Here is a 25,483-nt window from a genome sequence, read left to right as displayed (position 1 = left end):
TAGGATGCAGAGAAAAACTTTTAGAAGTAATAGGAGAATTTGGCAAAATTTCCAGATATAAGGAAAACAAAAAAAATAGCATTCTCCTAATATAGCAATGATCAATTTTTCTTAAAAAAAAAAAAGGAAAATAAGATTTATTCAAAATTATAATTTAAGCAGGTAATATTTAGGAATGAATACCTCTATGGAGAAACTTAGAAAACTCTATTAAAGGACAGTTAAAGTTATTTGGGTAAATAAAAAGATAAATCATGTTCATGGATAATATGATTCAATGTTTTAAAAATCCAGTCCTCATATTAACAAGATCTAATACAATTCTAATGAACAGGCAGTAAAATTTTTTTTTTTTTGAGGTGCTCAGATATTTCAAAGATGTGAGGAAGAATGAAGATCCACAATAGCTAAGTCAGTTTTGAATATGAAAAGCTAAAAGGGCACACTAGTCCTACCAGATAGTAAGACATACGGCAGCATCCAAGTAATAAGAACTGTGGTCCTGAGGTAGGAAGGGACTGCTAAACAGACCGTGGAACAGAATGGAGAGGCCAGAAATATACATGGGCCTACACACACGTGTAAACTTTAAGTCTGGTAGAGAGAGAATCACAGCTCAGTGGAGAAAGGATGCTTTTTAGTAAATGCTATTGGGACAATCGTCATACTGAACAGAGGAAAACAAAATGGATCCCTACCTCATACAAAATACAAAGGTGGATTTCAGGTAGGCTGTACCACCTAAAAGTGGAAGATAGAGCTAATAAAGGAATTCAGGAAATGTGGGGAAACATCTTCATGACATAGGTAAGAAAGGATTTCTTAGGATTCCAAAAGCATGAATCAATAACACAAATAAAAATTTTTAAAATGCCTTTAGCAAATTAGGGATTCTCTGTTCAAAGAAAGATGTCAGTAGACAAAGGGAACTGAAGGTGACAGAAGATACCTGCAATGTCTACAACCAAAAGAAGTTAATAACATACAAGAGATCCTTGCACATCAGCAAGAAAAAGACAGAAAATTAATTAAGGCTATGAATAGGCAGTTCCTTAAGGAGAAAATACCTGAATGGCTAATAAGTATATAAGGAGAAGCAGACATCATGAGTAATCAGAAAGATTCAAATTAAAGCCAAGAGATAGTAATAAGAGTAAATGGAACTTTTAAAAATTTTATCAGTTCAGTTGCTCAGTCACTCAGACTCTTTGCAACCCCATGGACTGCAGCATGCCAGGCTTCCCTGTCCATCACCAACTCCTGGAGCTTGCTCAAACTCATATCCATCGAGTCGGTGATGAATAAAATAAAAAAAGCAAAGAGATAAGAGAGATATGACTTTATAATATGAACTAAAAACCAGAATGCTGGACAGTTCTAAATGCTGGTGTAAGAAAAGAGCACCCTCATTCACTGTGGGTGGGATCGAACACTGGTACAGCTGTTCCTTAGGGCAATGGGCAGAGAGCTTCATGGATTTAAGATTGTGCATACCTAGAAGACTAAACATTAGAAAAAAACAAAAAATCATGGCATCCAGCCCCGTTCAGTTCAGTCGCTCAGTTGTGTCTGACTCTTTGCGACCCCATGAATCGCAGCACGCCAGGCCTCCCTGTCCATCACCAACTCCCGGAGTTCACCCAAACTCATGTCCATTGAGTCGGTGATGCCATCCAGCCATCTCATCCTCTGTCATCCCATTCTCCTTCTGCCCCCAATCCCTCCCAGCATCAGAGTCTTTTCCAATAAGTCAACTCTTCACATGAGGTGGCCAAAGTATTGGAGATTCAGCTTTAGCATCATTCCTTCCAAAGAACACCCAGGACTGATCTCCTTTAGTATGGACTGGTTGGATCTCCTTGCAGTCCAAGGGCCTCTCAAGAGTCTTCTCCAACACCACAGTTCAAACGCATCAATTCTTCGGCGCTCAGCTTTCTTCACAGTCCAGCTCTCACATCCATACATGACCACCGGAAAAACCATAGCCTTGACTAGATGGACCTTTGTTGGCAAAGTAATGTCTCTGCTTTTGAATATGTTCTCTACGTTGGTCATAACTTTCCTTCCAAGGAGTGTCTTTTAATTTCATGGCTGCAATCACCATCTGCAGTGATTTTTGGAGCCCCAAAAAATAAAGTCTGACACTGTTTCCACTGTTTCCCCATCTACTTCCCATGAAGTGATGGGACCAGATGCCATGATCTTAGTTTTCTGAATGTTGAGCTTTAAGCCCCATTACTACATGGCAAATAGAAAGGGAAAAGGTGGAAGTAGTGACAGATTTCCTCTTCTTGGGCTCCAAAATCACTGCAGATGGTGATGGTAGCCATGAAATTAAAAGATTATTGCTTCTTGGCAGGAAAGTGATGACAAACCTAGACAGTGTGTTGAAAAGCAGAGACATTACTCTGCCAACAAAGGTCCATATAGTGAAGGCTATGGTCTTCCCGGTGGTCACATATGGTTGTGAGAGCTAGACTGTAAAGAAGGCAGAACACCAAAAAATTGATGCCTTCGAACTATGGTGCTAGAGAAGACTTCTAAGAGTCCTCTGGACAGCAAGGAGATCAAACCAGTCAATCTTAAGGGAGATCAATGCTGAATATTCACTGGAAGGACTGATGCTGATGCTGAAGCTGAAGCTTCAGTATTTTGGTCATCTGATGCGAACAGCCAACTCATTGGAAAAGTCCTTGATGCTGGGAAAGATTGAGGGCAAAAGGAGAAGAGGCCACCAGAGGATGAGATGGTTGGATGGCATCACCGATGCAATGAACATGAACTTGGGCCAACTCCGGGAGATGGTGAGGGACAGGGCCTGGCAAGCTGCAGTCCATGGGGTCACAAAGAGTCAGACATGACTAGACAAACAACAACACACCTAGAAGCCAGGAGTGCACTCTTGGCCTCGCACCCAGGGGAGCCTCTTGGCTCTTTGTCCAGGTCTATCAGGGGGCAGGAACAAAGACATTCACTGTAGCTTTCTTTGGGATAGCAGAGAGTTGGCAACAACTTCGATGCGCATCTCTAGAAGAACGGGTGAATGCGCGGGATGCTCAGGACAGAGGCCTCTACGGCAGGCAGAAGCAACGGACGAGCCACACGTGCAGAACTTGGAGAGTTCTTCTAAAACGGATGCGCGTGTGCGTGACTCTTTGGCACTCCATGGACTACAGCCCGCCAGGCTCCTCTGCCCATGGGATTTCCCAGGCAAGAACATCGGGATGGGTTGCCATTTCCTATTGCAGGGGATCTTCCCAACCCAGAGGCATCTCCTACATCTCCCACATTGGCAGACAGGTTCTCTACCACTAAGCCACCTGGGAAGCCCTTAAAATGGATAGTTGGATTTAAAATGTTAGAGCAAAAAAATAAAAATAAAAAAAAAAATAAAATGTTAGAGCATGTACCGTTAATGTAAATCGAAGTACACTACATAAGATAACTCTTCATGTTTTTCAAGGGTATACACTGAATAGAGGAGAGGGGCTGCCTATGGCAGGAGAAAGTGATGGGAGGGAAGTAGAGAGCAAATTCAGAGGGGCCTTCCCTGGATTGATGACAGCAGCGGACCATGAACTGAGGTTCACAATCAGGTCTGCTCCTGAGAGCACAAACAAACGAACATACAGCCGTTGGCCTGGCACAGTTCAGGGTAGGTGTGGGGCAGGGACAGCGGGGAGCCTGGCGTGCTGCAGTCCACGGGCCGCAAAGAGCTGGGCACGACTCAGTGACCGAGCAACAGCAAGGATGACAGGGTGGGGCTGGATGGTGGTGGGGTTTGGGTTTAACAGGCCGCTTCAGGCTTCATTCCAGCAGAACACCGCTCCCAGCGTCTAGTAGGCTCAGGATATCTTATCTCCCATGTGCGGCCTGAGGTCAGAGTCCACCGTTTGCTCATTTCCAGACTCTCTGTGGTGTTCAGCTCAAGGCGGACTCTCAATATGTGGCTGGGGAGGGCTTGACTAGCTCAGGAAAGCGCGTCAGGATTCACTCGTGTTCTTGTTTAGTAATTGAAAGCGCAGGGAGCCAGCTCACCCTCGCTGGGACCCGAAGGAGGAGGTGTGGGGAGAGCATGGCAAACCAGAGGGAGAGATGCGTCCCGGGGGGGAAGGGGGGGCACCCTGCTTTGGGGAGGCTTGGTCTGCGGCGCCCTGGTGAGGGCCAGCCATCTGTGTCACTACCAATTAAGCAGTGAAATATCTGTAGTGGGAAAAAAAATCAATTGCTCGCTGACTCCTGCCATCTCGTTGTGGAGGAGAGGTGATAATTACCCTCCGCTTTGGTCTCGGAGGCCTGGCTTGACATTCCGATCCACGGGCGGCATGAAGCCCACAAAAACTAGCTCCCTACTCCCGCCCGCTGTTTAATGTGCCACGTGGTCCTCTGGGCCGAACCTGACTTCAAGGCTCCCAGTATAAATGGAAAATCAGGTTTTAAAAGAGGGACGTGGATTTCGTCAAGAGGGAAAAGTCATTCCTTCTTCCCGGCGGGCTCCCAGCCTTCTTTACCTGGTTACCCACTGATGCGCAGCACCTGGGGGGAGAGGTTAATTCGAGGCAGCAGGAGTTTCTAGACGCTGTCGCAGGCGCCGGCAAAGAGGCTCTGATGCTGTAATACTTCTCATCAGGCACTTGGTTAGCTAACTGTCTCCTCCGCAGTTATCCTGCCTCAGTGGTGGGGCGGGGAAGCAGGGTGCATTAGGGAGCCTCAGAATTCCCCTCCACGTGTCATTTACCTTTAATTAAAATGCCGGCTTTCAGATTCTCTTCCTGGACGCCTTAATTACCATTAGATTAACAAAACGAAGGGAAAGGACTCCACCTGCACTGTGCATGCCACACGGCTCTGCTCAAGACAGCGGGGACTGCGCCCCCAGGTGTGCTGGGATGAGCTGGTCTGGATGCCCACTGCATTCTGCACCACAGAGCCATGCTCACTGGCCTGCCCTGGAGGCACTTCCAAAACCAGCATCCTCTCGGCCACCCTGGCCGGAAGCCCGAGCCTACTGGCCTCGTTCCTCCTCCTCCCTGTGACCAAACCTGATCGCCACCAAGTCCAACAGGTCCTGCCTCCTCTGTGCACTTCCTCTGGGTCAGCTCCTTTCTGCTCTCACTGCTTGGTTCTCCTCACTTGGCACCCCTTGTTTTAACGTTTATTTTTATTTATTTGGCTGTGCTGGGTCTTAGTTGCCCGGCCAGGGATCGAACCTTGGGCCCTCATGGAGTCTTAGCTACCAGACCACAGGGAAGTTGTCCCCCTTCTCATTTCTTAGTGAACTTCTGGGATAGTTTCCTAATCAGTCTTGCCTTTTCCATCGCTGTGCTCCCATTCTTTCTCCATACCAGTGACAACCCGCCCCCCTCCCCCAACCTGGCCCAAGCAACAGACTGATGAAGTGGTGGGTCCCACGGTCAAACTCCTTAACTCGGTGTTGAAGGACCTTATGACGGTCCCTTTCTCCTCTCCAGCTTCATCTTGGACAGTCTCACGTCTGCCCCCTGCTTTCAGCTATGCCGGATGACCTGCAGTTACCCTAACACAGGGTTTCTCTACAGTGGCACTTCTGGGCACAGTATTTCTTGCTGGGGATGGGGAGGGGGTAGGCAGGGTGGGGAGGGTGTCAGGGCGGGAGGCGGGGCGTGCGGCCCTATGCCTTGCAGAATGGTTAGCAGCAAGCCAGTAGCATCACCCAAAATGGTGACAACCAAAAATGCCTATAGATACAGATAAATGTCTCCTGAGGACAAAACTGCCTCACCCTCTCGATCCCCCTTTGAGAACCACGACACATAACAGGTAGTTTCCAGTTCTCCAGCTCCTTCCCCTCCCGTACTCCTGTGAAACATCTATGCATCTTTCAAGACCCAGGCAAGAATTTCCTGAATGTTCCCCACTCCCTGCTTCCCGCCCACATTGTGTCCTGGGCAAACAACAGAGGTCCTTGAGATTTTATTGTAACATCTGCTCAATAGCTCTGTTCTTTACTGGGCTGTGGGCTCCCGGATGGTAGGGGCCATCTGATTTATCTTGAAATCTTCACCCTCAAGGGACATCTCAACAGTCAGTTCTCCATGACTGTGGAATGAATGTCTAAATGGAGGGTGTTTCATGTCTACTGTTTTATTTGTGGGGTGTGGACCTAGCTTTGTGGTTATCTCTTTAATTTCATTAATGAATATAGACACTGCGGTGGAGGGGAAAAAAAAAAAGAATGCTGAGCAGGATTCTTGGTTAGATCATCTTGCCGGAAGGCAGAGTTGGAGTTCCTCAAGGGCACAGAGAAGGGAAAAGAAACGGGTGCCTTCTGGGACTGCTGCCTGAACTCCGGTCCCAGGTCAGGTCTGCCTCCGCTCCACCTACCCAAGGTCTTGACGGAGCAGCCAGCCGGTAAGTGGGAACAGTACTCAACCAAGGGGTAAAAGTCCACACCAAGGACATCTGGGGGCAGAGGTGCCCCCAGCACCAACAGCCAGCACCTCTGTGCAGATTACGAAGGTACCGTCCTCCCTGCGGTGGAAGCAAGCTAGTAAACAGAGCATGACTAAAAGTCAGCCCCATAAAACCGCCGAGGCCCAGGGTGGCCCACAGGCGGCATCTCTGCCCGTGGGCCCCGCACTAAGGACATTCCAGACGTGCAGAACCTCAGAGCTAGGAGGAAACAGAACGGAGCCCAGCCCCGAGGTTAAGTTTCCCAGCTGGGTCTTTGGCAGAGGTGGGACGGAAGCCCAGGCTTCAGACCCCAGTCCAGCACTGTCACCCCCAGATGATGCAGTCAGGGCAGGCTCTGGGGAGATCTGCTCTGACTAGTACCTGAGGTCACCCCAATCATACAAAACCAGGGTGCACACCTCAAGCCAGACAATACCCCCCTCTCCACTGGTTTCCCCAGGCCTGCTGACGTGGAGCCTAGGCACTGGGGTGGGTGTGGCTGCCACCGCTGTGGCATAGATCTGCCCATCTGCTCCATAGTGGGGAAAAAGCAAGAGGCCACAGGCCAAGCATGCTCCTTGCAGGGATGTACTGGTGATGGCACTTTTTCCTGGGGAGGAAGGGAGGGAGCCCACCGAGGCACAGGGGCAGTCCCAGTCCCCACGGGCCCACTGATGACCCATGTGAGCCTGGGGCCTGACTTTTACCTCCCATGTCTGCCCTGCCTGCCTCCTAGGGCTGTTGGGAGGTTCAGATGAGATCATGCCTATAAAACTCCATGAGAAAGCTATATGGTCATGAGCAGCAATCACCAAACAGGGTTGCTATTGTCTAGTCACTCAGTCATGTCCAACTCTGCGACCCCAAGGACTGCAGCACACCAGGCCTCCCTGTCCTTCACCGTCTCCTGGAGTTTGCTCTGACTCATGTCCATTGAGTCAGTGATGCCAACCAACCATCTCATCCTCTGTCACCCCCTTCTCCTCCTGCCCTCAATCTTTCCCAGCATCAGGGCCTTTTCCAATGAATGGGGCCAGCTGCCCATACCTCCAGCCCGAAGGTGCCTTGGCGTAGGAAGGGCAGCAGGTGGGCAGACTGGCCAGCTGCTGCTTCCCGGGAGGGCCATCTGTCTGGCAGTCCAGGGGAGTCAGCTCTGAGTGGACCACCCAGCATCCGGCTCAGACAGCCCAGCTGTGTGGAGCACCTTCTCTGACCTGCCCAGGGAGCCGTCAACGTACCCAGAGCACTGGCTGTCACACTGGAGCCTGTGAAGAGCATCACCCCGTGTGGGGCTGGTGAGGTGCACCTGCTGGGTGGCCAGATTCCAGGGCCCCATCCTCAGCAGGCCCAAGCAAGCACATTTCAACAGCACCCGCCCGCCTCAGGGGATCCGAATGCAGGTGGAGGATGGATCACGCTTGGAGTAACGGCAGGTACGTGGAAGGAAATCTATTCTTTGGAAGCAGAAGGTCTCATTGGTTGTGCGATCTTGAGTGAGTCACTTAATCTAAGCCTCAGTTTCCTCATTTTACAATGGGGAGGTGGTCGCTTCACAGGGTTGCTCTGAGTTTTAAATGAGATGACGCAGCAGCACGAGGAGCACAGAGCCTGGCCTGCTGTGAGCAGAGGGTCCACGCGGCAGCCCCTTCTCTCCTCTGAAGGAACTCAGAACAAAGGGGCCTCACTTCAGAGGTGGCCGGGCCAGCGCGGGGGGCACATTCTCCCAAGGAGCCAGGCGTGCAGAGCTGCCCACCAGCCCCAGACATCATGGCGGAGATGTTTTCCTCTGCTTGATACCATGTCCAGCAGACCTGGCCCGGGGTGGTGATGAAAGCCCAGGCAGCTACACTTCCAGGAGTCAGAACCCGAACGGATCGAGGGGAAGGGCAGCTCAATCAGGGACGAGTGAGTCTGTACAGCGCACGATCCTTCGAGCGATGCTGGGAGACTGCGCTAGCTCACCGAGCAGGAAACACACCGCTAGGAAAACTGTGGGCCTGGGAGTTCCCTGCGGGCGTCCAGTGGTTAGGACTCCAAGCATTCACTGCTGGGGGTCCGCGGTTCAATTCCTGGTTGGGGAACTAGGAGTCTTCAAGGCACATGGCATGGCCAAAAAAAACCACAAAAAACCCTGCTGTCCCAGTGGAGAACACCTTCAGGTGGGGCTCGGGACCCAACCGGCCACTGCTGAGCTCACCGCAAAGGCTTTCTTTTGTCATGAAGGCTGCAACTGGCCCCATCCAATTTCTGCCTCAGTGGGATGCGAACAACTGGACAAGAAAGCTTTACCTTAAGCATTCTGGGTGGGCTCCCTGGGGTGAGAGAGGAGAGGAGAGCTCAGGAGAGGAGGTCCACACGGCCACCCAGGGGACACCCACAGACACCTTGCATCCTCCACCCCCTGGACTCTGGATTCATTTCTTGAAATCCCTACAGTCCAGGAGCAACCTGGAGCAAGTGGAGGAAGCGCAGACTAGAGTCAGGGGTCCCACAGAGGTGGTGAGACAGTGGGCGTTGCTTGTCCTCTGGGAACTCTGCCTAAAGCGAGGCTGCCTCACGGTTCTTGTGAGGCCAGGTACGAGCTGGGGTCTCAGCTCAGCTCCACGGAGAACGAGCTTCCAGAGGCCTTCCACTCTTGGCAGGTGGAGCCAACAACCCAACCCAAACTACGCTGCTGCCCGGCCTAAACCCTTGGCCTTATGTCAGCCTAGCCAAAGCCCCTCCATGTGCTTCTGGCCCACTTGTTTCCTTAATGATAACCTCCTCTGCTCTCTCCAGGCACACCCCGCTGGCTCCGGCCCTGGTGCCTTCATTCACACTGTCGCTCCCAGGAGGCCTGTCTGCTCAGGCCTGGGTCTGTGAGCACATGGCGGGGGACAGAGACCTGATGGGCTGTACTACACAGGGAGCACAGGTCTAAGCAGAGTACCTCCGCAGTAGGGAGCTTCCCTCGAGGGGCCTGACGAAGCAGACTGGACCAGAGCCCCGGCCCACCGAGAGGGCAGAGCCAAGACCTCTGGGGTGGTATCCTCCGCCTGGAGGCCGGGTGTCTGGGCTTTGTTCCCTGAGGATTCCCAGCAGTCTGCGGCCACGTTACATTGTTTCAGGCTCACTAATTAGACATCATTAAACACCAGGCTCCCTCCTGCACTGCCAGCCAGGCCTCTTCTTCTCCCAGACTCCCCGGCCTCTGGGCCAGCTCTGTTCCTGACTCTGCTGTGCGTCACTGGGGCACACTCCCCATCCATCTGAGCCTTATGAGGTGCTCTTGACACTCATTCCCCAAATGAGGTGGATAAAGGGGTGATGGAAAGGAGACTTGGGCCAGGTCTCCAGAGACAGAGAACAGACTGTGCCTGTATGAGCAAGGGCAACTAATGCAACCGCAGAGTGGCATATGTGATCCACCAGGGAGTACGCAGAGCAATTCTTTTTCAGATCCTAGGCCAGCTTTTCACTGCCCCACGGCACGCTTCTGGGATGACTTTCCCTGCTCTAAGTTGGTGTTAATTAGTGAAAATTATCTAATGCAAGCTCATTTAACATTAGCTTAAAGCTAAACATAATTAGGAAGATAAATCAGCTGCTAAAAAAAAAAATCCAATGAAGATACACATATGATTTTTAGGATCAGCTGCTGGTTTGGGTTACTGGCCTGAAGGTCTGAGCATCACACAATATGTGGGGAAGGCAGGACTCCAAGAAGTACCTTCGAGCAATTTCTTGATTGATCCATCAGGGCAAGATAATTGGAGTTGGCAGTTTGCCTGGGAGGTTCTGCGAGGTGGTCAAGCTAACCTGGTGGCCACTGGCAGGTAGTGAAGCTACCTGGGAGGGCTTCCCCAGAGAGGCAAGTGGAGGGTGTGGGGAGCAGGGGAAGGCAGTCAGGAGGAGCTGGGTGATGGGAATAGTGTGAGTCTGTGCATTCCCAGGCCTCTGGTCTTGCACCCCCTGCCCTCTGCCCACCCGCCCTTCCACACTGGCTGCTGCAGCTGGCAATTCCCAAGAGTTCTCTGTGCCCCTGGAGCTCAGTGAGACTCAGGCTCATCTCAGTTCCCATTCGGCTTCACTATTTACCCACTGCCGTGAGACAAGGGAAAGGCAGGTTCAACTCCTGGGTTGGGAAGATGTCCTGGAGGAGGAAATGGCAACCCACTCCAGTATCCTGCCTGGAAAATCCCATAGACAGAGGAGCCTGGGGAACTACAATCCAAGGTGTCGCAGAGTCAGACACAACTGAGTGACTAAGCATGTGTGACTTTATGCTCAGCCATGTCCAGCTCTTTGCAACCCTATGGACTGTAGTCCCATAGGCTCCTCTGTCCATGGGATTTTCCAGGCAAGAATGGAACTGGGTTGCCATTTCCTACTTTGTGTGTGACCTTATCATCTGTAAAATGGAAAGTTCCTGGACTGTCATGAAGGTTAAATGAAATTATATATTTCAAAAGGGCTAGTGTGGTCTGGTATTCAAGAAGTCAACAGTTTATGGCTTCCCAGGTGACTCAGTGGGTAAAGAATCTGCCTGCAATGCAGAAGTAGAAGACGAGGGTTCGATCCTTGGGCTGGGGAGATCCCCTGGAGAGTTCAGTTCAGTCGCTCAGTCGTGTCCGACTCTTTGCGACCCCATGAACTGCAACATGCCAGGCTTCCCTGTCTATCGCCAACTCCCGGATTCCACCCAAACCCATGTCCATCGAGTTGGTGATGCCATCGAACCATCTCATCCTCTGTCATCCCCTTCTCCTCCTGCCCTCAATCTTTCCCAGCATCAGGATCTTTTCCAATGAGTCAGCTCTTCTCATGAGGTGGCCAAAGTACTAGAGTTTCAGCTTTAGCATCATTCCTTCCAAAGAACACCCAGGACTGATCTCCTTTAGAATGGACTGGTTGGATCTCCTTGCAGTCCAAGGGCCTCTCAAGAGTCTTCTCCAACACCACAGTTCAAAAGCATCAATTCTTCGGCACTCAGCCTTCTTCACAGTCCAACTCTCACATCCATACATGACCACTGGAAAAACCATAGCCTTGACTAGACAGACCTCTGTTGACAAAGTAATGTCTCTGCTTTTGAATATGCTGTCTAGGTTGGTCATAACTTTCCTTCCAAGGAGTAAGGGCATGGCAAGTATTCTTGCCTGGAGAATCCCATGGCTAGAGGAGCCTGGTGGGTCCAGTCTGTGGGGTCACAGAGTCAGACAGGACTGAGACGACTGAGCAGGCACACATAGCAGTTAGTGGCTCTCAACACCCTCCTCCCCCTGCCCTGCGTTCATTTCTTTCTCAGGCCCACGTTTTATGAGTCTGTGTATTTCCGTAATGTGGTGCATGCCAGGTGCTCAGTGAAACCTGGAGAGTGAATGAGCAAAGGCAGGGAAGGGAACCCATACTCACAGTTGGTCCTCGAAGACCCACAGAGAGGTGAAGAGCCCTGGTCCCCGCCCCGCCCCCACCTTCCGCTGACTCACTGCTAGGACACAGAACAGAAAAGAGCTTTTATCTGGAGCCTCCCCCAGGCCCCACCAGCACCGTGAAAGGCCCAACAGGGTGACCACTGGACAAGCTGGGTCAGGGTGAGTTAACAGATTATTGGAAACTTGGGCCAGAGAGACCACTAACTAGAAAAGCCACTGGCTCTTTTCTTGGGCTAAGATTCTGGGGTCATTGGCAAGTTCACAGACTCCACGAATTTCAGAGGAGGAAAAGGAAAACAGGGGCAGGCAGTGGACCAGCTCCGGCTGACTGGTCATGGCCCCTGGGGAGGAGGCATGGTGGGAGGGTGGCAGAGGGGCCGGGATCACTAAGTGACTCAGCCTGGGGTGGGGGGTGACCAGAACAGAGGCAGGCAGTCAGCCAGGACCCGCCCCCACTCGTGGTCCTCTGCCCTGCTCCTCTCTCCCCCTAGACTGGAAGCCTGCCCCAAAACAGGCTCTGCCCTGTACACTCGGAGGAGAGGGTGGTGGGTTTGACCACCAGCCAAGGCGAAGCAGTGAGGTAGCATCCTGATGGGGTGGCGTGGGGGTGGGGTTGCTGGCTGGGACTCCCATCAAGGTCTCAGTTTGACTGTGAGGACCCACGTCCAGGGAGGCGGGTCAGAAAGTGGCCAGTAAGAAGTCCCTGGAGACCAGGTCTAATCTGTGGTTGGGGAACTAAGATCTCACGTGCCTCGAGGTGACTGAGCCTGCTTGCCGAAACAAAGAGCCGTATACCGCAACCAAGACCTGAATACAGCCAAAAATACATTATTAAAAAAAAAGGTCCCTGGGAGAGAACTGTCTGGTGGTCCAGTGGTGAGAACTCAGCACTCTCACTGTTAAAAAGGCGTGGGTCTGATTCCTGGTTGAGGAGTGAAGATTCCACAATCAACGCAGTTCGGCCAAACTAAATAAACAGGTCCCTGGGAGCTGCCCACACCAGCTTCCTGGCGATGTGACCTGCCCCAGTGCCACAGGCAGCAAGAATCTTCCTCTCTCCTACTCCCACCCGTTCTTATTTGTTTCCAGAACCAGTTGGTGAGCTTCTCAGAGCCTGGGTGGCAACAAACATGCTTAGTATCTGGGATTTCAGAGGGAACAGGTGGCCATGGGGACAGTCCCCAGAAGCAACTGCATGCGTAGCAGAAGGACACAAGCCTTGAGCTCAGACCTGGGTGAAGCCCAGCTAGGCTCTTAGCACCTCTACAGCCTCCCGCTTTCCCTGAGCCTCTGGGAAAAGCCCCTTTTCCGTGCCAGGTGCTGAGGACTCGATTAATTAAAGGAAGTAACACGCAGAGCACCTATCTTTCAACAATGTTAGCCCCTCTTAACATAAACCCCTTTTATCTGCATCTCTCACTCCTCTTTTTCAAAATGTTGTCTCATGGTCTTGCATTAGAGTCTCAGAGCAATCATATGACAGTAAGCAAGAAGAGTTATTCCCATTTTACAGATGCAGAGGTAGAGGCTGAGCTAATATCAAATGATTTGCCCAAGGTCAACTGGTGGCAGAGGAAAGAAACCACCAGGGCAAGAATGAGGCTGCCAACTGTGTACCTCTTCCCCTGGTGTTGCCCTGGCTTCCTGAAACCAGTGTCCAGCAAAACTGGCTATGCCACCAGAAGCCCAAGAAGTCGTGAAGAAGGCACGCCCCTATCAAGGCCCCATCTTCTACCTGGGAGACACCCATCTTCAGAGTTTCAGGGACCTAAAGCGTCAGATTTCAGAGGAACCAACCCTCTCCAAAGACAGAAACAGAGCCTGTCCCACGCCTCACCCCACCCCACCGCTGTGTCCCCATGCCACCTGTGCAGGCTCTAGCTCTTGAGAAGTCTTTACGGACTGATCTCAGGCTCCTTGAACTGGCTCTTCCAGGTAACCCTGGGAAGGGAACGCCCTCGGGGATCCCCGGTTCAGGGTACCCGTGGCAGATCTACAGAAGGACCCCGGCTGAGAACTTGGCTGCCACAGCCCTGCAGGAGAGCTGCCCTGACAAACAGCCATCAGATCACGGCCAGCAGAGAAGTGTGGCGCTAAGGGGAGGGGAGGGCCATTGGAGCTGCTCCTCTGATGAGAAGAGGAAACAGGAAGCACACCTGCCCGGGGCCTCCAACCTGAAGACAGAAGCAACCCCTGGCTGCCCGAACTCTGAGCTCCTGGCTGGCAGCCCGAGTCCTGGGAGGAAGCCCAGCCACGCTTCCCTCCCAGCTCCGAGAGGGGACTTGTACCATACTTTCTCAGTATCCTCAGCTTTCACACTGTTTCTTCCCTGTTTTTCAAAACCATCTGAAATCTAGGTAATATCTTCCAACTGTGCAGGTCAGAAGTTCCAGGGAGGCAAGTGATTCAACCCAAAGTTAGTAAGTAGACAATCAGAGCAGAAACCAAGACCGTTCAGCTTCAGAGCCCATTCTTTGTCCTTGACATGAAGCTGGATCTCTGTTGCTCCCAGGATCGGTGATGGAGCATAAAGGAGAGAGACTCAAAACTCAGTAGCCACAGCACTCAGGGCTAGGCAGAGATGCCGGACAAGCCCAGACAAGATCCTGGAAGGGCTGTGAGGTGCTTGGTCCCTGGAACTGAAGCTGTGTCATTACCAGCCTCGAGGGGGCAAAGACTCTGGAACTGCTCTGAGCCTCAGAAATAATGCCCACATGGAATGGTCCGCAGAGGGAAGAAGGGTTAGGCGGGCAGATGGTGTGTATTGGACTATAGGTCACAGGCTGCTCTGAGAGGCCTTCTCTTGTTCTGCACAGCAAATTAGGCTTTATTTTATTAACATTTATTTCTTTGGCTGTGCTGGGTCTTAATTACAGACTTTGCGAACTCTTAGTTGCCGCATGTGGGAACTAGGTCCCTGACCAGGGATGGAACCCAGGTCCCCTGACTTGGGGGGTCAGAGTCTTAGCCACTGGACCATTGGGGAAGTCCTCCCGAATCAGGCTTTTAAAAGGCAACTCAGGGGCTCTAGCTAAAACCTCTGCCACGGAAGGGAAGGAGAACAGGGAAAGGTATTAGGGAAAAATTGGGACCAGCTCTCAAACAAGGCAGCAAGGTGGCTAACGAATGTATCATCAGACCCAAATTTCACAAACCAGCAATATTTAAGTCCATATATATGTAAACTGCGTTTTTGTTTCCTCTTTCTTTTCTCTGTTCATTGTCTATATCCCAGTTCCTAGCACAGTGCCTGGTCCAAAGAAGATGCTGTGTACTATTTGCTGGAGGTACCTGAACGAGGAAGAGCTGATAGAGGCTAATGGGGGAAGACAGTGGCAAAGGCAGCCACCCACCAAGCTGAGCCTCCTGGTGAAGTCAGCCACACCCCCTGGGCACGTGTGCCCAGCAGCTCTCGCCTGTCGGCTACCCAGACCTCAAAGCAAGCCTGCTCACTTGGCGAACCTCGCCTTCTGCTCTGGGGCTCTCCCCCAAAGGCCTCTGCATCCCCTCCAGTTCAGAGCACTCTTCCCTCCGCTGCCAGGTGGCTTGTTATGAGGAAGATTAATGGAGACCCCTTAGCAATGCGCAGTTCAACGGGAGCCTCTCCAGACTTCCCTAGAGGGATGGAGAGGGGCTGGGGGCCAGTGGGAGATAGCCTCCAATCAGTTAAACAAATCACTGGTCACCTGTGCCCCTGGGGCTCCACAAAGACAATGAAGGGGGTGTAGAAAGGAAGTCCCGGCTCTTCCAAAGCTTCTGGTCTCCGAGGATCAGACGGGCTCTCCTCAAGCAAGCCCTGTGACAGGCACACAGGTGGCACAAACAAGGAGCCACGTCTGGGAACAAAAAGTCACTTTTGGATTGAAAACTTGATTGAGTGCCAAGGAAGCGGCGGCCTCTGAGCCAGGCCCTGAAGGGAGGGGACAGACCACTGACAGGCAGAGATGGGGGTACAGCCAGGCCTGCTCCCCATACCCCTCTGCCTCCCACTAACCAGGTGGGCCTGCCCCTCCCAGCTGCCACCAGAACAGAGAGGAGCGGCTTTGGTTCATCAAAGCTGCCTGGCCCTGCATCCCGCCCTCTCCGGGGTCGGGTTTATGCTTATGTGGGGTCACTGGGAGTTCTGATCACTGGACCTGGGGGAGCTGTCATCCCCTCTTCCGAAGACAAGTCATCACACCTTTCTGGACCTCAGAGGCTGCCCCTGGGAAAGGAAGATACTACTGACATGGTTGCTGATACTGATACTGACATGGTTACTGAGGTTCAGAGGAAATGCTGCAGGAGGGGCTTGTGGTGAGCAACCAGGAGCTGGGTAGCTGGTACCCTGGAGTGTGGGGCACAGGAAGGCAGGGGCCAAGGGTCAGTCTTCGAGATGGTTAAGCTTTCGTCTGCTCCTGAGACACAGGCAGGACTCTCTAAACCTGCCCGGTTGCCTCAAAAATGGGTGCCGCTGGTCGGAAGGGAGCCGGGGTGCCAAGAAGGGTGGATGCGCCACGCGGTCTCATCCTGTCTGCTGCGCCCAGACTCGCCCGCAGACGGGCGGCAGCATCAGAGGTCCTCCCCTCACACGGCTCGGGGGCTGCCTTAGGGCCCCCGCCACGCCTCCTGTCAAGCACTCATCAGTCTGTATTAAAACGATGGTTTAGAAGACTGTTAGACCATTTAAGAGCAGAGGTGTGTTTTATATGTCCGTTTTCTACTAAAGTGCTTAGCACACCTTGAAATATTTGTCCAACGACCCAACTCACTATCCTTCCAAACTGCAGTTGTTTGGTCCTCTCCGCTCTGCCCTTGTGAATAAGAATCAACCATTTCCCTGTCTTCACGTGGTCTCGCTTCAAGTCCAGGCCCCCCTCCCCGCTCCCTGGGCTACAGTGGTCATAAGCAGCCCAAGTGGCAGCAACCTCCTTGGTCCTCTCTGCCAGCGGGAAACAGGCCATGAGCTCACTTCTGGGTCCCAGAAGGCACCCTTTCCGCCTGTACTTTATTAAAAAAAAATTTTTTTTAATTAATTAATTTGACTGCACCAGATCTTAGTTGCTGCATGTGGGATCTCTAGTTGTAACATGTAGGATCTAGTTCCCTGACCAGGGATGGAACCCGGGCCCCCTGCACTGGGAGAGCAGAGTTTTAGCCACTGGACCACCAGGGAAGTCCCAGCCTGTACTTCAAGCAAAGTACATCATTCAGTGACCCTAAAAATAGCAAACCACGTAAGGGGTATTAAAGCAGCAGGAGAAACCCCCACGCCACAAGGAAACAAGGCCGAATGAATGTCTGGACGCTGGTGCAGCCAGGACGGCGTTCTGCCATTTGCAGAGGCCCGGTGAGCAGATAACTTGAGACTGACCAACTCAAAGGCCTCCTCCCATTCCACACGGTCCCCCTCCACCCCGGCTGGGCTGCTTCCCCACTGGCCACCACTTTCTGCCCCTCCTCCCCACACCCAATCATATTTTCAAAGTGTCCTTTAATCAGGATCCTTTCTCCACATCCCTGAGGCGAGGCATAGGCTTAAAACTCTTGCTGGTCTGTGCCTGTGGGCAAGTCACAGCTACTTCCCCTGAGCCTCCGTTTCCTGTTCATCCCTAAGGAATAAAAATGACAGCCCCTCATGAAGTTACTGAGGATTAAATGAAATAAAATCCTCTGGTGCCCAGTCGGACCTGTGGATTGTGCCCTTCGGCCGCTCCCCAGCCGTATCGGCAACGGTCCCCTGCATCTCTGCACATATATCATTTTGGTCCATCCCACCCGCCCTCACAGCAGCCAGACTCTCCCTGGAGACAAGGAAATTCCCTCCCTCAGGGTGAAAAGGATGGGGAGGGCTCTAGAGAAATAGTCATGGAGGGTGCCCCGTGCCAGTTGGCTGAGGGTGCGTGGGGTTGGGGGGTGGGGCAAGCAAAGGTCAGAAGGTGTAGCCTTCAGAGTAGAAACTGGGGATCTGGGTGTCTCCATGACCAACCACATGACCTTTGGGCAAGCCCCTTTCCTTCTCTGTGCCTCAGTTTCCTCGCCTGTGAAAGAGGGTCAAATTTTGCCCTGCCTACTTCACAAGATCTTTGGGAAGAAGGTGCCGCACGCAGGTGACTGGTCATGATTAAGAATCAGGGTGCAGAATCTGAGGGTTTGGGGCACAGACAGCGCCAGAAGCTGCTTCTTCCGGGGGGGGGGCGGGGGTGGTCATCTGCTTTGGACCCAGTTTTAGGACCCCTGCACCAGGCCCCCTACATACTCAGCTGTCACCACAATAGCTCTTCCCTCCTGTCATTCAAAGCTGCTTGCTGTTCTGAAGCACAAAGCGCTCTCTCCTGAGTCTCTTAAGGAGAAACAAGAGTTTCTTAACTTTCCGCTTCCTCCATTCCGGTTTCCTCTCTCCCTTTTCAACCCTGCAATTTACCTCCTTTGGGAAGCCCTCCCAGATTGGGCATAAGTAAGTAAAGTCACTCAGTCGTGTCCGACTCCTTGTGACCCCGTGGACTGCAGCCCGCCAGGCTCCTCAGTCCATGGGATTCTCCAGGCAAGAATACTGGAGTGGACTGCCATTTCCTTCTCCATATCCAGCCTCAAAATCTGTTTTCCTTACAGCATACCCCCTCGGCAGCATTTAACTCTTGGAGGGCAAAGGCCACAGCTTATATCTTTCTATGGCTAGTGCCTGGAACTCAGGAAATAATCACTGGTTTAATAGGTAAATACTGGATCAGTCCACAGTTGTTAAAAGTTTCTGTTGTTAAATATTTAAAGAGTTCAGAACACTCCACTACCTAGGAGACTCCCAACATCCCACATGGGACTGGAGGTCCCAGTGGGCAGGTCTCTGTCTCTCTCTTCTTGTAACCTGTTGCCCAGGTGTGATCAGGCTAGTTCCATTCAAGATCCTTGGTTTAATCTGTTGCATCATCAAACAGCACTGTGGTTAAGAGGAAGCACTTCGGTGTTTGAATTTTGGCTTGGCAAGTGACTTAACTGTTCTGAGTCCCAAAATAAGGAAAATACCCATCTCACTCAGTAGTTGCGAAAATCATTAGCACCGAGGCTGGCACACATTAAGTACTCATAAATCAAGGCTTATTAGTATTACATCGTAGGACTTGACCCCTGACCCCAGCTCCAGCCTGCTACACAGTATTGTCGCCCACATCCTTTCTCCTCCTCTGTTCAAACTTGCCTTTCTCTTCTGCAGAATGCGATAGACAAAGGAACTCTCAGGCAGACAAGCTGCGATTCTTTAGAGAGGGAGGGTGGAAACACAGACAGTGAAAACTTAACCCTTCCTTCTGGCAGCCAATCTAGCCAGCCACCAGCATCATGCCTTCCAGAAGAGGAGCCCCACCACTGCTGTCTCAAGTTCAGCCTCCAGGGGCAACAGGACTCCAACCACAGGCATTGAGTTGAACTAGAACAGTGAACCCAAGCCACTTTTGTCGTGTATTCTGAACTGGGTACAAAAGGCTGCTGATGTCTCTTAAGAAATTTCAATGTAGGGGAACCAGACTTAGCAAATAAAAACACAGAATGTTTTTAAACATTAAAACATTAAATCTGATTTTCAGATAAACAGTGAATAACTTTTTAATATCAGTATGTTTCATGCAATATTTGAATCATACTGTATAATGCTAAAAAATTTCTTCTTGTTATTCTGGAATTCAAATTTAATAGGACATCTCATGTTTTATCTGGAAACTCTGCCCAACAAACTACTGGCCCCACCAGTATTCTAACCAGAGGCTCTGCAAATGTCCTCTCCTTTCCCAGGCAGAGTAAGTAGATGAGATTAAGTGGGAGCTTTTCCCCTGACCTGCTGAGTTTAGGGAGCTGCCCTGTCAAAGTGCCCAGCACAGCGTCAGGCACACAGTAGGTGGTCAAGAAACATCCTTCATTTATTCCAGGCTGCTTGAGCCCTAGTGCTGGGCACAGAGCCAGTGTGAATGCCAGGGGCCAGGCCAGCTTTGACTCTAGGTGGGGGTGCCTCCTAAGAGCAATGTGGCTGGGGTGGGGGTGGGGAGGCCACACTACACTTCCTGCAATTGCCTGAGGATCAAATGAGAAAATGACCAGGGACGAGTTTTGTTAAATCCCTGGGAAGCACACAGGTTATTATCAAGACCTTTGAAAGTGAAAGTGAAGTCACTCGGTAGTGTCTGACTCTTTGCGACCCCATGGAATGTAGCCCACCAGGCTTCTCCGTCCATGGGATTTTCCAGGCAAGAATACTGGAGTGGGTTGCCATTTCCTTCTCCAGGAGATCTTCCTGACCCAGGGACTGAATCCGGGCCTCCCGCATTGTAGGGAGACGCTTTACTGTCTGAGCCACCAGGGAAGTAGTGGCCCATTTTACCGCAGGGCTCCACAGCCCCCACTCCTGCCTAGAGAGAGAAACCAGACAGGCACATAGACGCACAGAGCAGAGGAAAGCCAGCGCCGCTGGACACTGTAAAAATGACAAGCAACTGTCCAACACCTTGTCATTCGCCAAACACATCCATGCTCTCCTCTGCAGCCCCACGGTGAGCGGGAGGATTCTGCGCCCCTTTTCCTGAAGGTGGTCAGGGCTGCCAGCCCCAGGCCTTGCCTCGAAGGTGGGGGGCAGGGGCCTGGTCCTAGGGGCCGGTCGTGGGGGTCCCCATCAGTGTGCGTGGCCGGGGCAGGGGCGGGGGCCTACCTTCTGGGCCTGTTGGATCATCTGCCTGACCAGCTGCTTCAGATGGGGCGCCTTCTCGTCCTTGGGGGGGTGGGTGAAGAGGGTGACGCGGCTCACGCCGCGGTAGAAGCCGGCGTCGGTCCAGCCCAGGTCCAGCGGGGGCACCTCGGTGTCCGAGCGGTCGGGCCAGTAGGCCAGGGACTCACCCGGCTCGGCCGCGGCCTGCGCCGGGGTCTTGGCCTTGGCCTTGCTCTTGCCCCGGGCGGCGGCGGCGGCGGCGACATCCTCGTAGGGGCTCCAGGAGGCGCGGAGGGCCTGGCGCTCCTGGCTGGAGAGGAAGTCCCGCAGCCGCTCCTTCTTGACCCGCTCGCGGTAGGCCTGCTCGCCGCCGCCCAGCAGCGCCTCCAGCGCGGCCCGCCGCCGCTCGCAGTAGTAGAAGGCGGCCTGCGCCTCGGTCACCCTCTCGTTCACGTGCGTCTCGTCCAGGCAGCTCAGCTGGGACTCGGCCATGGCGCCCCGGCCCCGGCCCGGCCGCGGCCCGGTCCCACCGCCGCACCTGAAGCCGCCGAGGGGCGGGGCGCCTCACCTGGCCGCGAGGGCGGCCAATCCGGCGCGGGCCCGGGCGCGGGAGCGGCCGTCGGGCGGGGAGGGGCGGCCGCGCCCTCCGCCTCTGCAGGCGCGAGCAGCGGCGGGCGACCTCGGCGGGGCTCCGCTGGGGACGCGGCGAGGCCTAGGCCTGCGGGGGCCCAGCCCTGCGGGGGCCCGGCCCGGGGCGGGAGCTCCAGAGCCGGCAGGAACTTGGAGCCGGGCCGTACTTAGACCCACGTGCGGCCTTTGGCCAGCTTCCGCCCCCTGGCCCTGACCCTGCGGTGAGGGATCTAACCCTTCCTGCCACCGAGCCGGCCAGAGGCATCCCAGGTGCGCTTTCATTTTCCCGGCTGGTAGGGCCTGGAGCACGTGGTCTGGCCAGGGCATTTCTGGGGTGGCCGACCTGATCACTGCCCCGTTGGGGTGGAGGGGGGCGGTGCGGGTCGGGAGGCCTATGCGAGGCCATACTGTGAAGGCCGAGGAGGGGCGGTTGATGTGCAAAAGCGAAATGCTAATAAAACCCCCAGCTCCCCCCAGCAACGTGTCCCAGTTCTGAGAGTAGAGGCCTCCAGGGGCTGAATATTCATTGGAAGGACTGATGCTGAGACTGAAACTCCATCCAATACTTTGGCCACCTGATGCGAAGAACCCACTCGTTGGAAAAGACCCTGATGCTGGGAAAGATTGAAGGCGGGAGAAGGGGACGAAAGAGGATGAGATGGTTGGATGGCATCACCGACACGATGGACATGAGTTTGAGTAATGGTTAGACAGGGAAGCCTGGCCGTGCAGCAGTCCATGGGGCCGTGCAGCAGTCCAAAGAGTCGGACACGACTGAGAGACTGAACTGAACTGAGGAGCTGTCAGTCCAGCACCTTCATAAGAACAAAAATTTCTTACAAAAAAAAGCCACCCAAGCACAGCAAGAATGTAAGCACCAGCAGTGGAGCTTTCTCATTTTATTTTGAAGTGGTGTCTGAGCATGTGTGTGTGTGTGTGTGTATGTTGGGCAAGATAGGCAGCCAGAGGCCTGATTACTATATTAGCGATTTAAAATATGTTTGAGCTCAAGGAAGGAAGAGACACACACATACATGCACACTCACACACACATCACCACCACCAGCAGCAGCTCTGCTGTTTCCCACTGGATTAAGTATAATCTTCTTAGTCATTAACATATTATTTTGTTCATGCACTGCTGTACAATTTGATTCTCCACGTTCAAAATATTTTCAGATCATAGCAACCAAAGGTTCATGGTTCTCTCATTTTATAGCAAAGCATCTTAGCGCTGGAAGCAGCTTTAGAAACTAATTCAACCCTCTCATTTGACAGATGAGGAAATTGAGGCCTGGAAACCTGTAGTTTGCCCAGATCTCCCTGAAAAGTAGAAGCAGCACGTGGGGAATATTATGTTCTCTGTGTCTCGGATATCTTTGCTCTACATCACAGCCACCTTTGCCCTTTCTACTTCTCTAGTGAAATGACAGAAGGTTACTGGGGCCATGGTTTTAACCCTGGGGGTTTTGAAAAGCTCGCCTAGTATTTCTGGTTCTTCCTTTTGATGGCCTGGAAAAATGAGGGTTATATTTTCAAATATATGCAAATTTTGTGGCTAATCAATTCTAGCATGCTGTATAAGGTCAAGAATGGTGAGCAGAGACATGTCCATCATCTCACCTGTGTCCTCTGCTACTCTTGGGAATTTGAAGGTCCCACTTCTAGGAACACTGACGTAGAGACAAATTTCACCTCTAGATGGGAGAGCATTTAGTTTGTTTTCTGATAACTCGAAGCTCTACAAGATGCCAAACTTTCTGCCCTGGGGACACAGGGGAGCTCAGAGCAGTGGGAGGAACAGAAAAACACACTGGAGGATAACACAGGTGTGATGAAAGTGCCTTTAATAAACTGAGTCACCAGTGCATTGGGAGCAAACATTTGCTCAGTGCTTACTATGTGCACACAGTGGGTGCTCAGCACATATTTCTTATAAAAGAATGAGATTAGGGTCAAAAGAAAGGGTGTGGGGAGCTGGGGGGACTCTTAGGGAACAAGAAACTAATCTGCCCAATGGGATGTAGGTAAGAAGGCTTTTACCCAGCAGGAAGGGGTTTTGAATGGAACCTAAAAGGAAGAGAAGAAGTCAAGGGGTAGAAAGGGAGTGAAGACATTCCAGGGAGAGGGAGTTGGGATTGGATGTGGTCGGAGCGTCATGCTGGCATAAGGCGCATTTGGGTTCCGGCTAAGATACTTAACCCTCGGAGCCTTAAGTGTCCTCACCTGCAAAGTGGTATAACAATGCTGACTCCTGTGACCTCCCAGATTGTTTTAGGGACTAAATAAGATCACATATTTGCTTTAATTAGCACTTGTGACTGACGAGTAGAAAGTAGTTTACAACAACACTTCTAAAACTTAATTGTGCACAGTAGTCACCTTCGGGGGCGGGGGGGATCTTGCTAAAATGCAGGTTCTGATTCAGTTGGTCTGATATGAGATCTGAGAGTCTGCATTTCTAGGAAGTTCCCAGGTAATGTTCACAATGGTGGTCCATAGACCACATTTGGCATAGCAAAAGATTTCAGAAGCTAGTGAAGAAGAGTGCAAACTTTCATGTCAAAGAGTCCTGGAATGGAATCCCACTTTCCTGGTATGAGCTGTGTGTCCCTGATTAAGTTATTTCTCCGTTCTGAGCCTTGGTCTCATCAGTGGCATATGGGCAACAATAGGTCCTACCTAACAGGGCTGTAGGAGAAGGAAATCTAGTTAATCGATACTCACCACTTAGTGGAGTGTCTGGCACAGCGTAGCAGCCAGTAAAGGGTAATTAGTGTGGGAAGATGAGACTGGAAAGAGACAGACCTTGGGTCCAAATTGTGGGGACCTTGGCTTTAGATCTTATTCTATAGCTAGGGGAGCCATTGAAGGTTATTAGGAGACTAATATGGTCATAAAAAATTACAGCAATTACTATATGCCAGGCACTGTGCAAAACATATATCATTCAAATATGCTCATGTAATCCTATTAGAAAAATTATTATTATCCTCATTTTACAGATGAGAAAACTGAAACAGAGAGGTTCAGTAGCTCATTCTAGATCACCCAGCTGCTAAGTAGAAGAGCCAGGATTCAAACGCAGACCACATGACTCCTGGGCTTGCCTACCCACCCACCTTGCTGTACTGCCTCTGTTGAGAATGCTAGAAAGGGACATTTTAAAGAAATAGAATTTCCCTTGTTTAATAGTTTATCCATTTAACAAAAATTTGCAGAATGCATAGCATTGTGCTGAGGGTCAAAAACCACTCATTCATTTACCAAATCTTTATTGAGCCTTAATAGACAACAGGCTTCCCTGATAATTCAGTTGGTAAAGAATCCACCTGCAATGCAGGAGATCCCGTTCAATTCCTGGATGGGGAAGATCTGCTGGAGAAGGGATAGGCTACCCACTCCAGGATTCTTGGGCTTCCCTGGTGGCTCAGCTGGTAAAGAATCTGCCTGCAATGCGGGAGACCTGAGTTCGATCCCTAGGTTGTGAAGATCCCCTGGAGAAGGGAAAAGCTACCCACTCCAGTATTCTGGCCTAGAGAATTCCATGGCGTGTATAGTTCATGGGGCCACAAAGAGTCAGACACGACTGAATGACTTTCACTTCACTTCACAAACACCAGGCTGTTTTAGGGACTGAGGGTACAGCTATGAACAAAACCAAGTCCTGGCCCAAGTGGAGCTTACATTGAACTAAGTGATTAGATATGAGTTGTGTTCTCAAGGAGCGCAAATATCATGTGACAAAACTTGGAATTGGACAGAAGGTTAGAATCAGAATAGAATATTTTAGTAACAGTTCACATTGGGAAAAGGCTTTCCTAGATCTAACTGCTATGAAACACACAGTGGTCTTCTCAAGATATTTCTATTTGCATACTGCTAAGTCGCTTCAGTCATGTCTGTGCCAGCCTACCAGGCTCCCCTGTCCCTGGGATTCTCCAGGCAAGAACACTGAAGTGGGTTGCCATTTCCTTCTCCAATGCATGAAAGTGAAAAGTGAAAGTCAAGTTGCTCAGTCGTGTCCGACTCTTTGCCACCCCATGGACTGCAGCCTACCAGGCTCCTCTGCTCATGGGATTTTCCAGGCAAGAGTACTGGAGTGGGGTGCCATTGCCTTCTCTAATGACATTTATTCAGCCAATTTTTTTGAGCAGTCAGTGTATACTAGATAGCATGCCACTGAGAATAAACAAGAGGAATCAGATGTGATGGCTTGTTGCCCTGGTGGTTCCCTTGGTTTAGCTGGGAGTCAAATACCTACAGCCATCTTTACAAGGCAGGGTGATGTGACCCAGTGGCATTCACAAGAGAGGTTACAATGGAGGCGCTATTGAGT

The 25,483-nt window shown here is 51.7% G+C and overlaps 1 protein-coding gene across 1 annotated transcript in view; it reads right to left on the bottom strand.

The window, feature by feature from the left end:
• FAM83F (family with sequence similarity 83 member F) overlaps nucleotides 1-21,040 on the bottom strand; it is a 36,814-nt gene extending 15,774 nt beyond the window's left edge. The window contains exon 1 of the mRNA XM_018048797.1: nucleotides 20,518-21,040. Within this exon, the coding sequence (XP_017904286.1) occupies nucleotides 20,518-21,006 (489 nt within the window). The 5' untranslated portion in view covers nucleotides 21,007-21,040. The remainder of the gene's footprint in view (nucleotides 1-20,517) is intronic.

This window comes from Capra hircus, chromosome 5 (genome assembly GCF_001704415.2).
Source record: "Capra hircus breed San Clemente chromosome 5, ASM170441v1, whole genome shotgun sequence".
NCBI lineage: Eukaryota > Metazoa > Chordata > Mammalia > Artiodactyla > Bovidae > Capra > Capra hircus.
Note: the sequence above shows the minus strand (reverse complement) of the source record. Positions and strands in the feature narration are given on the sequence as shown.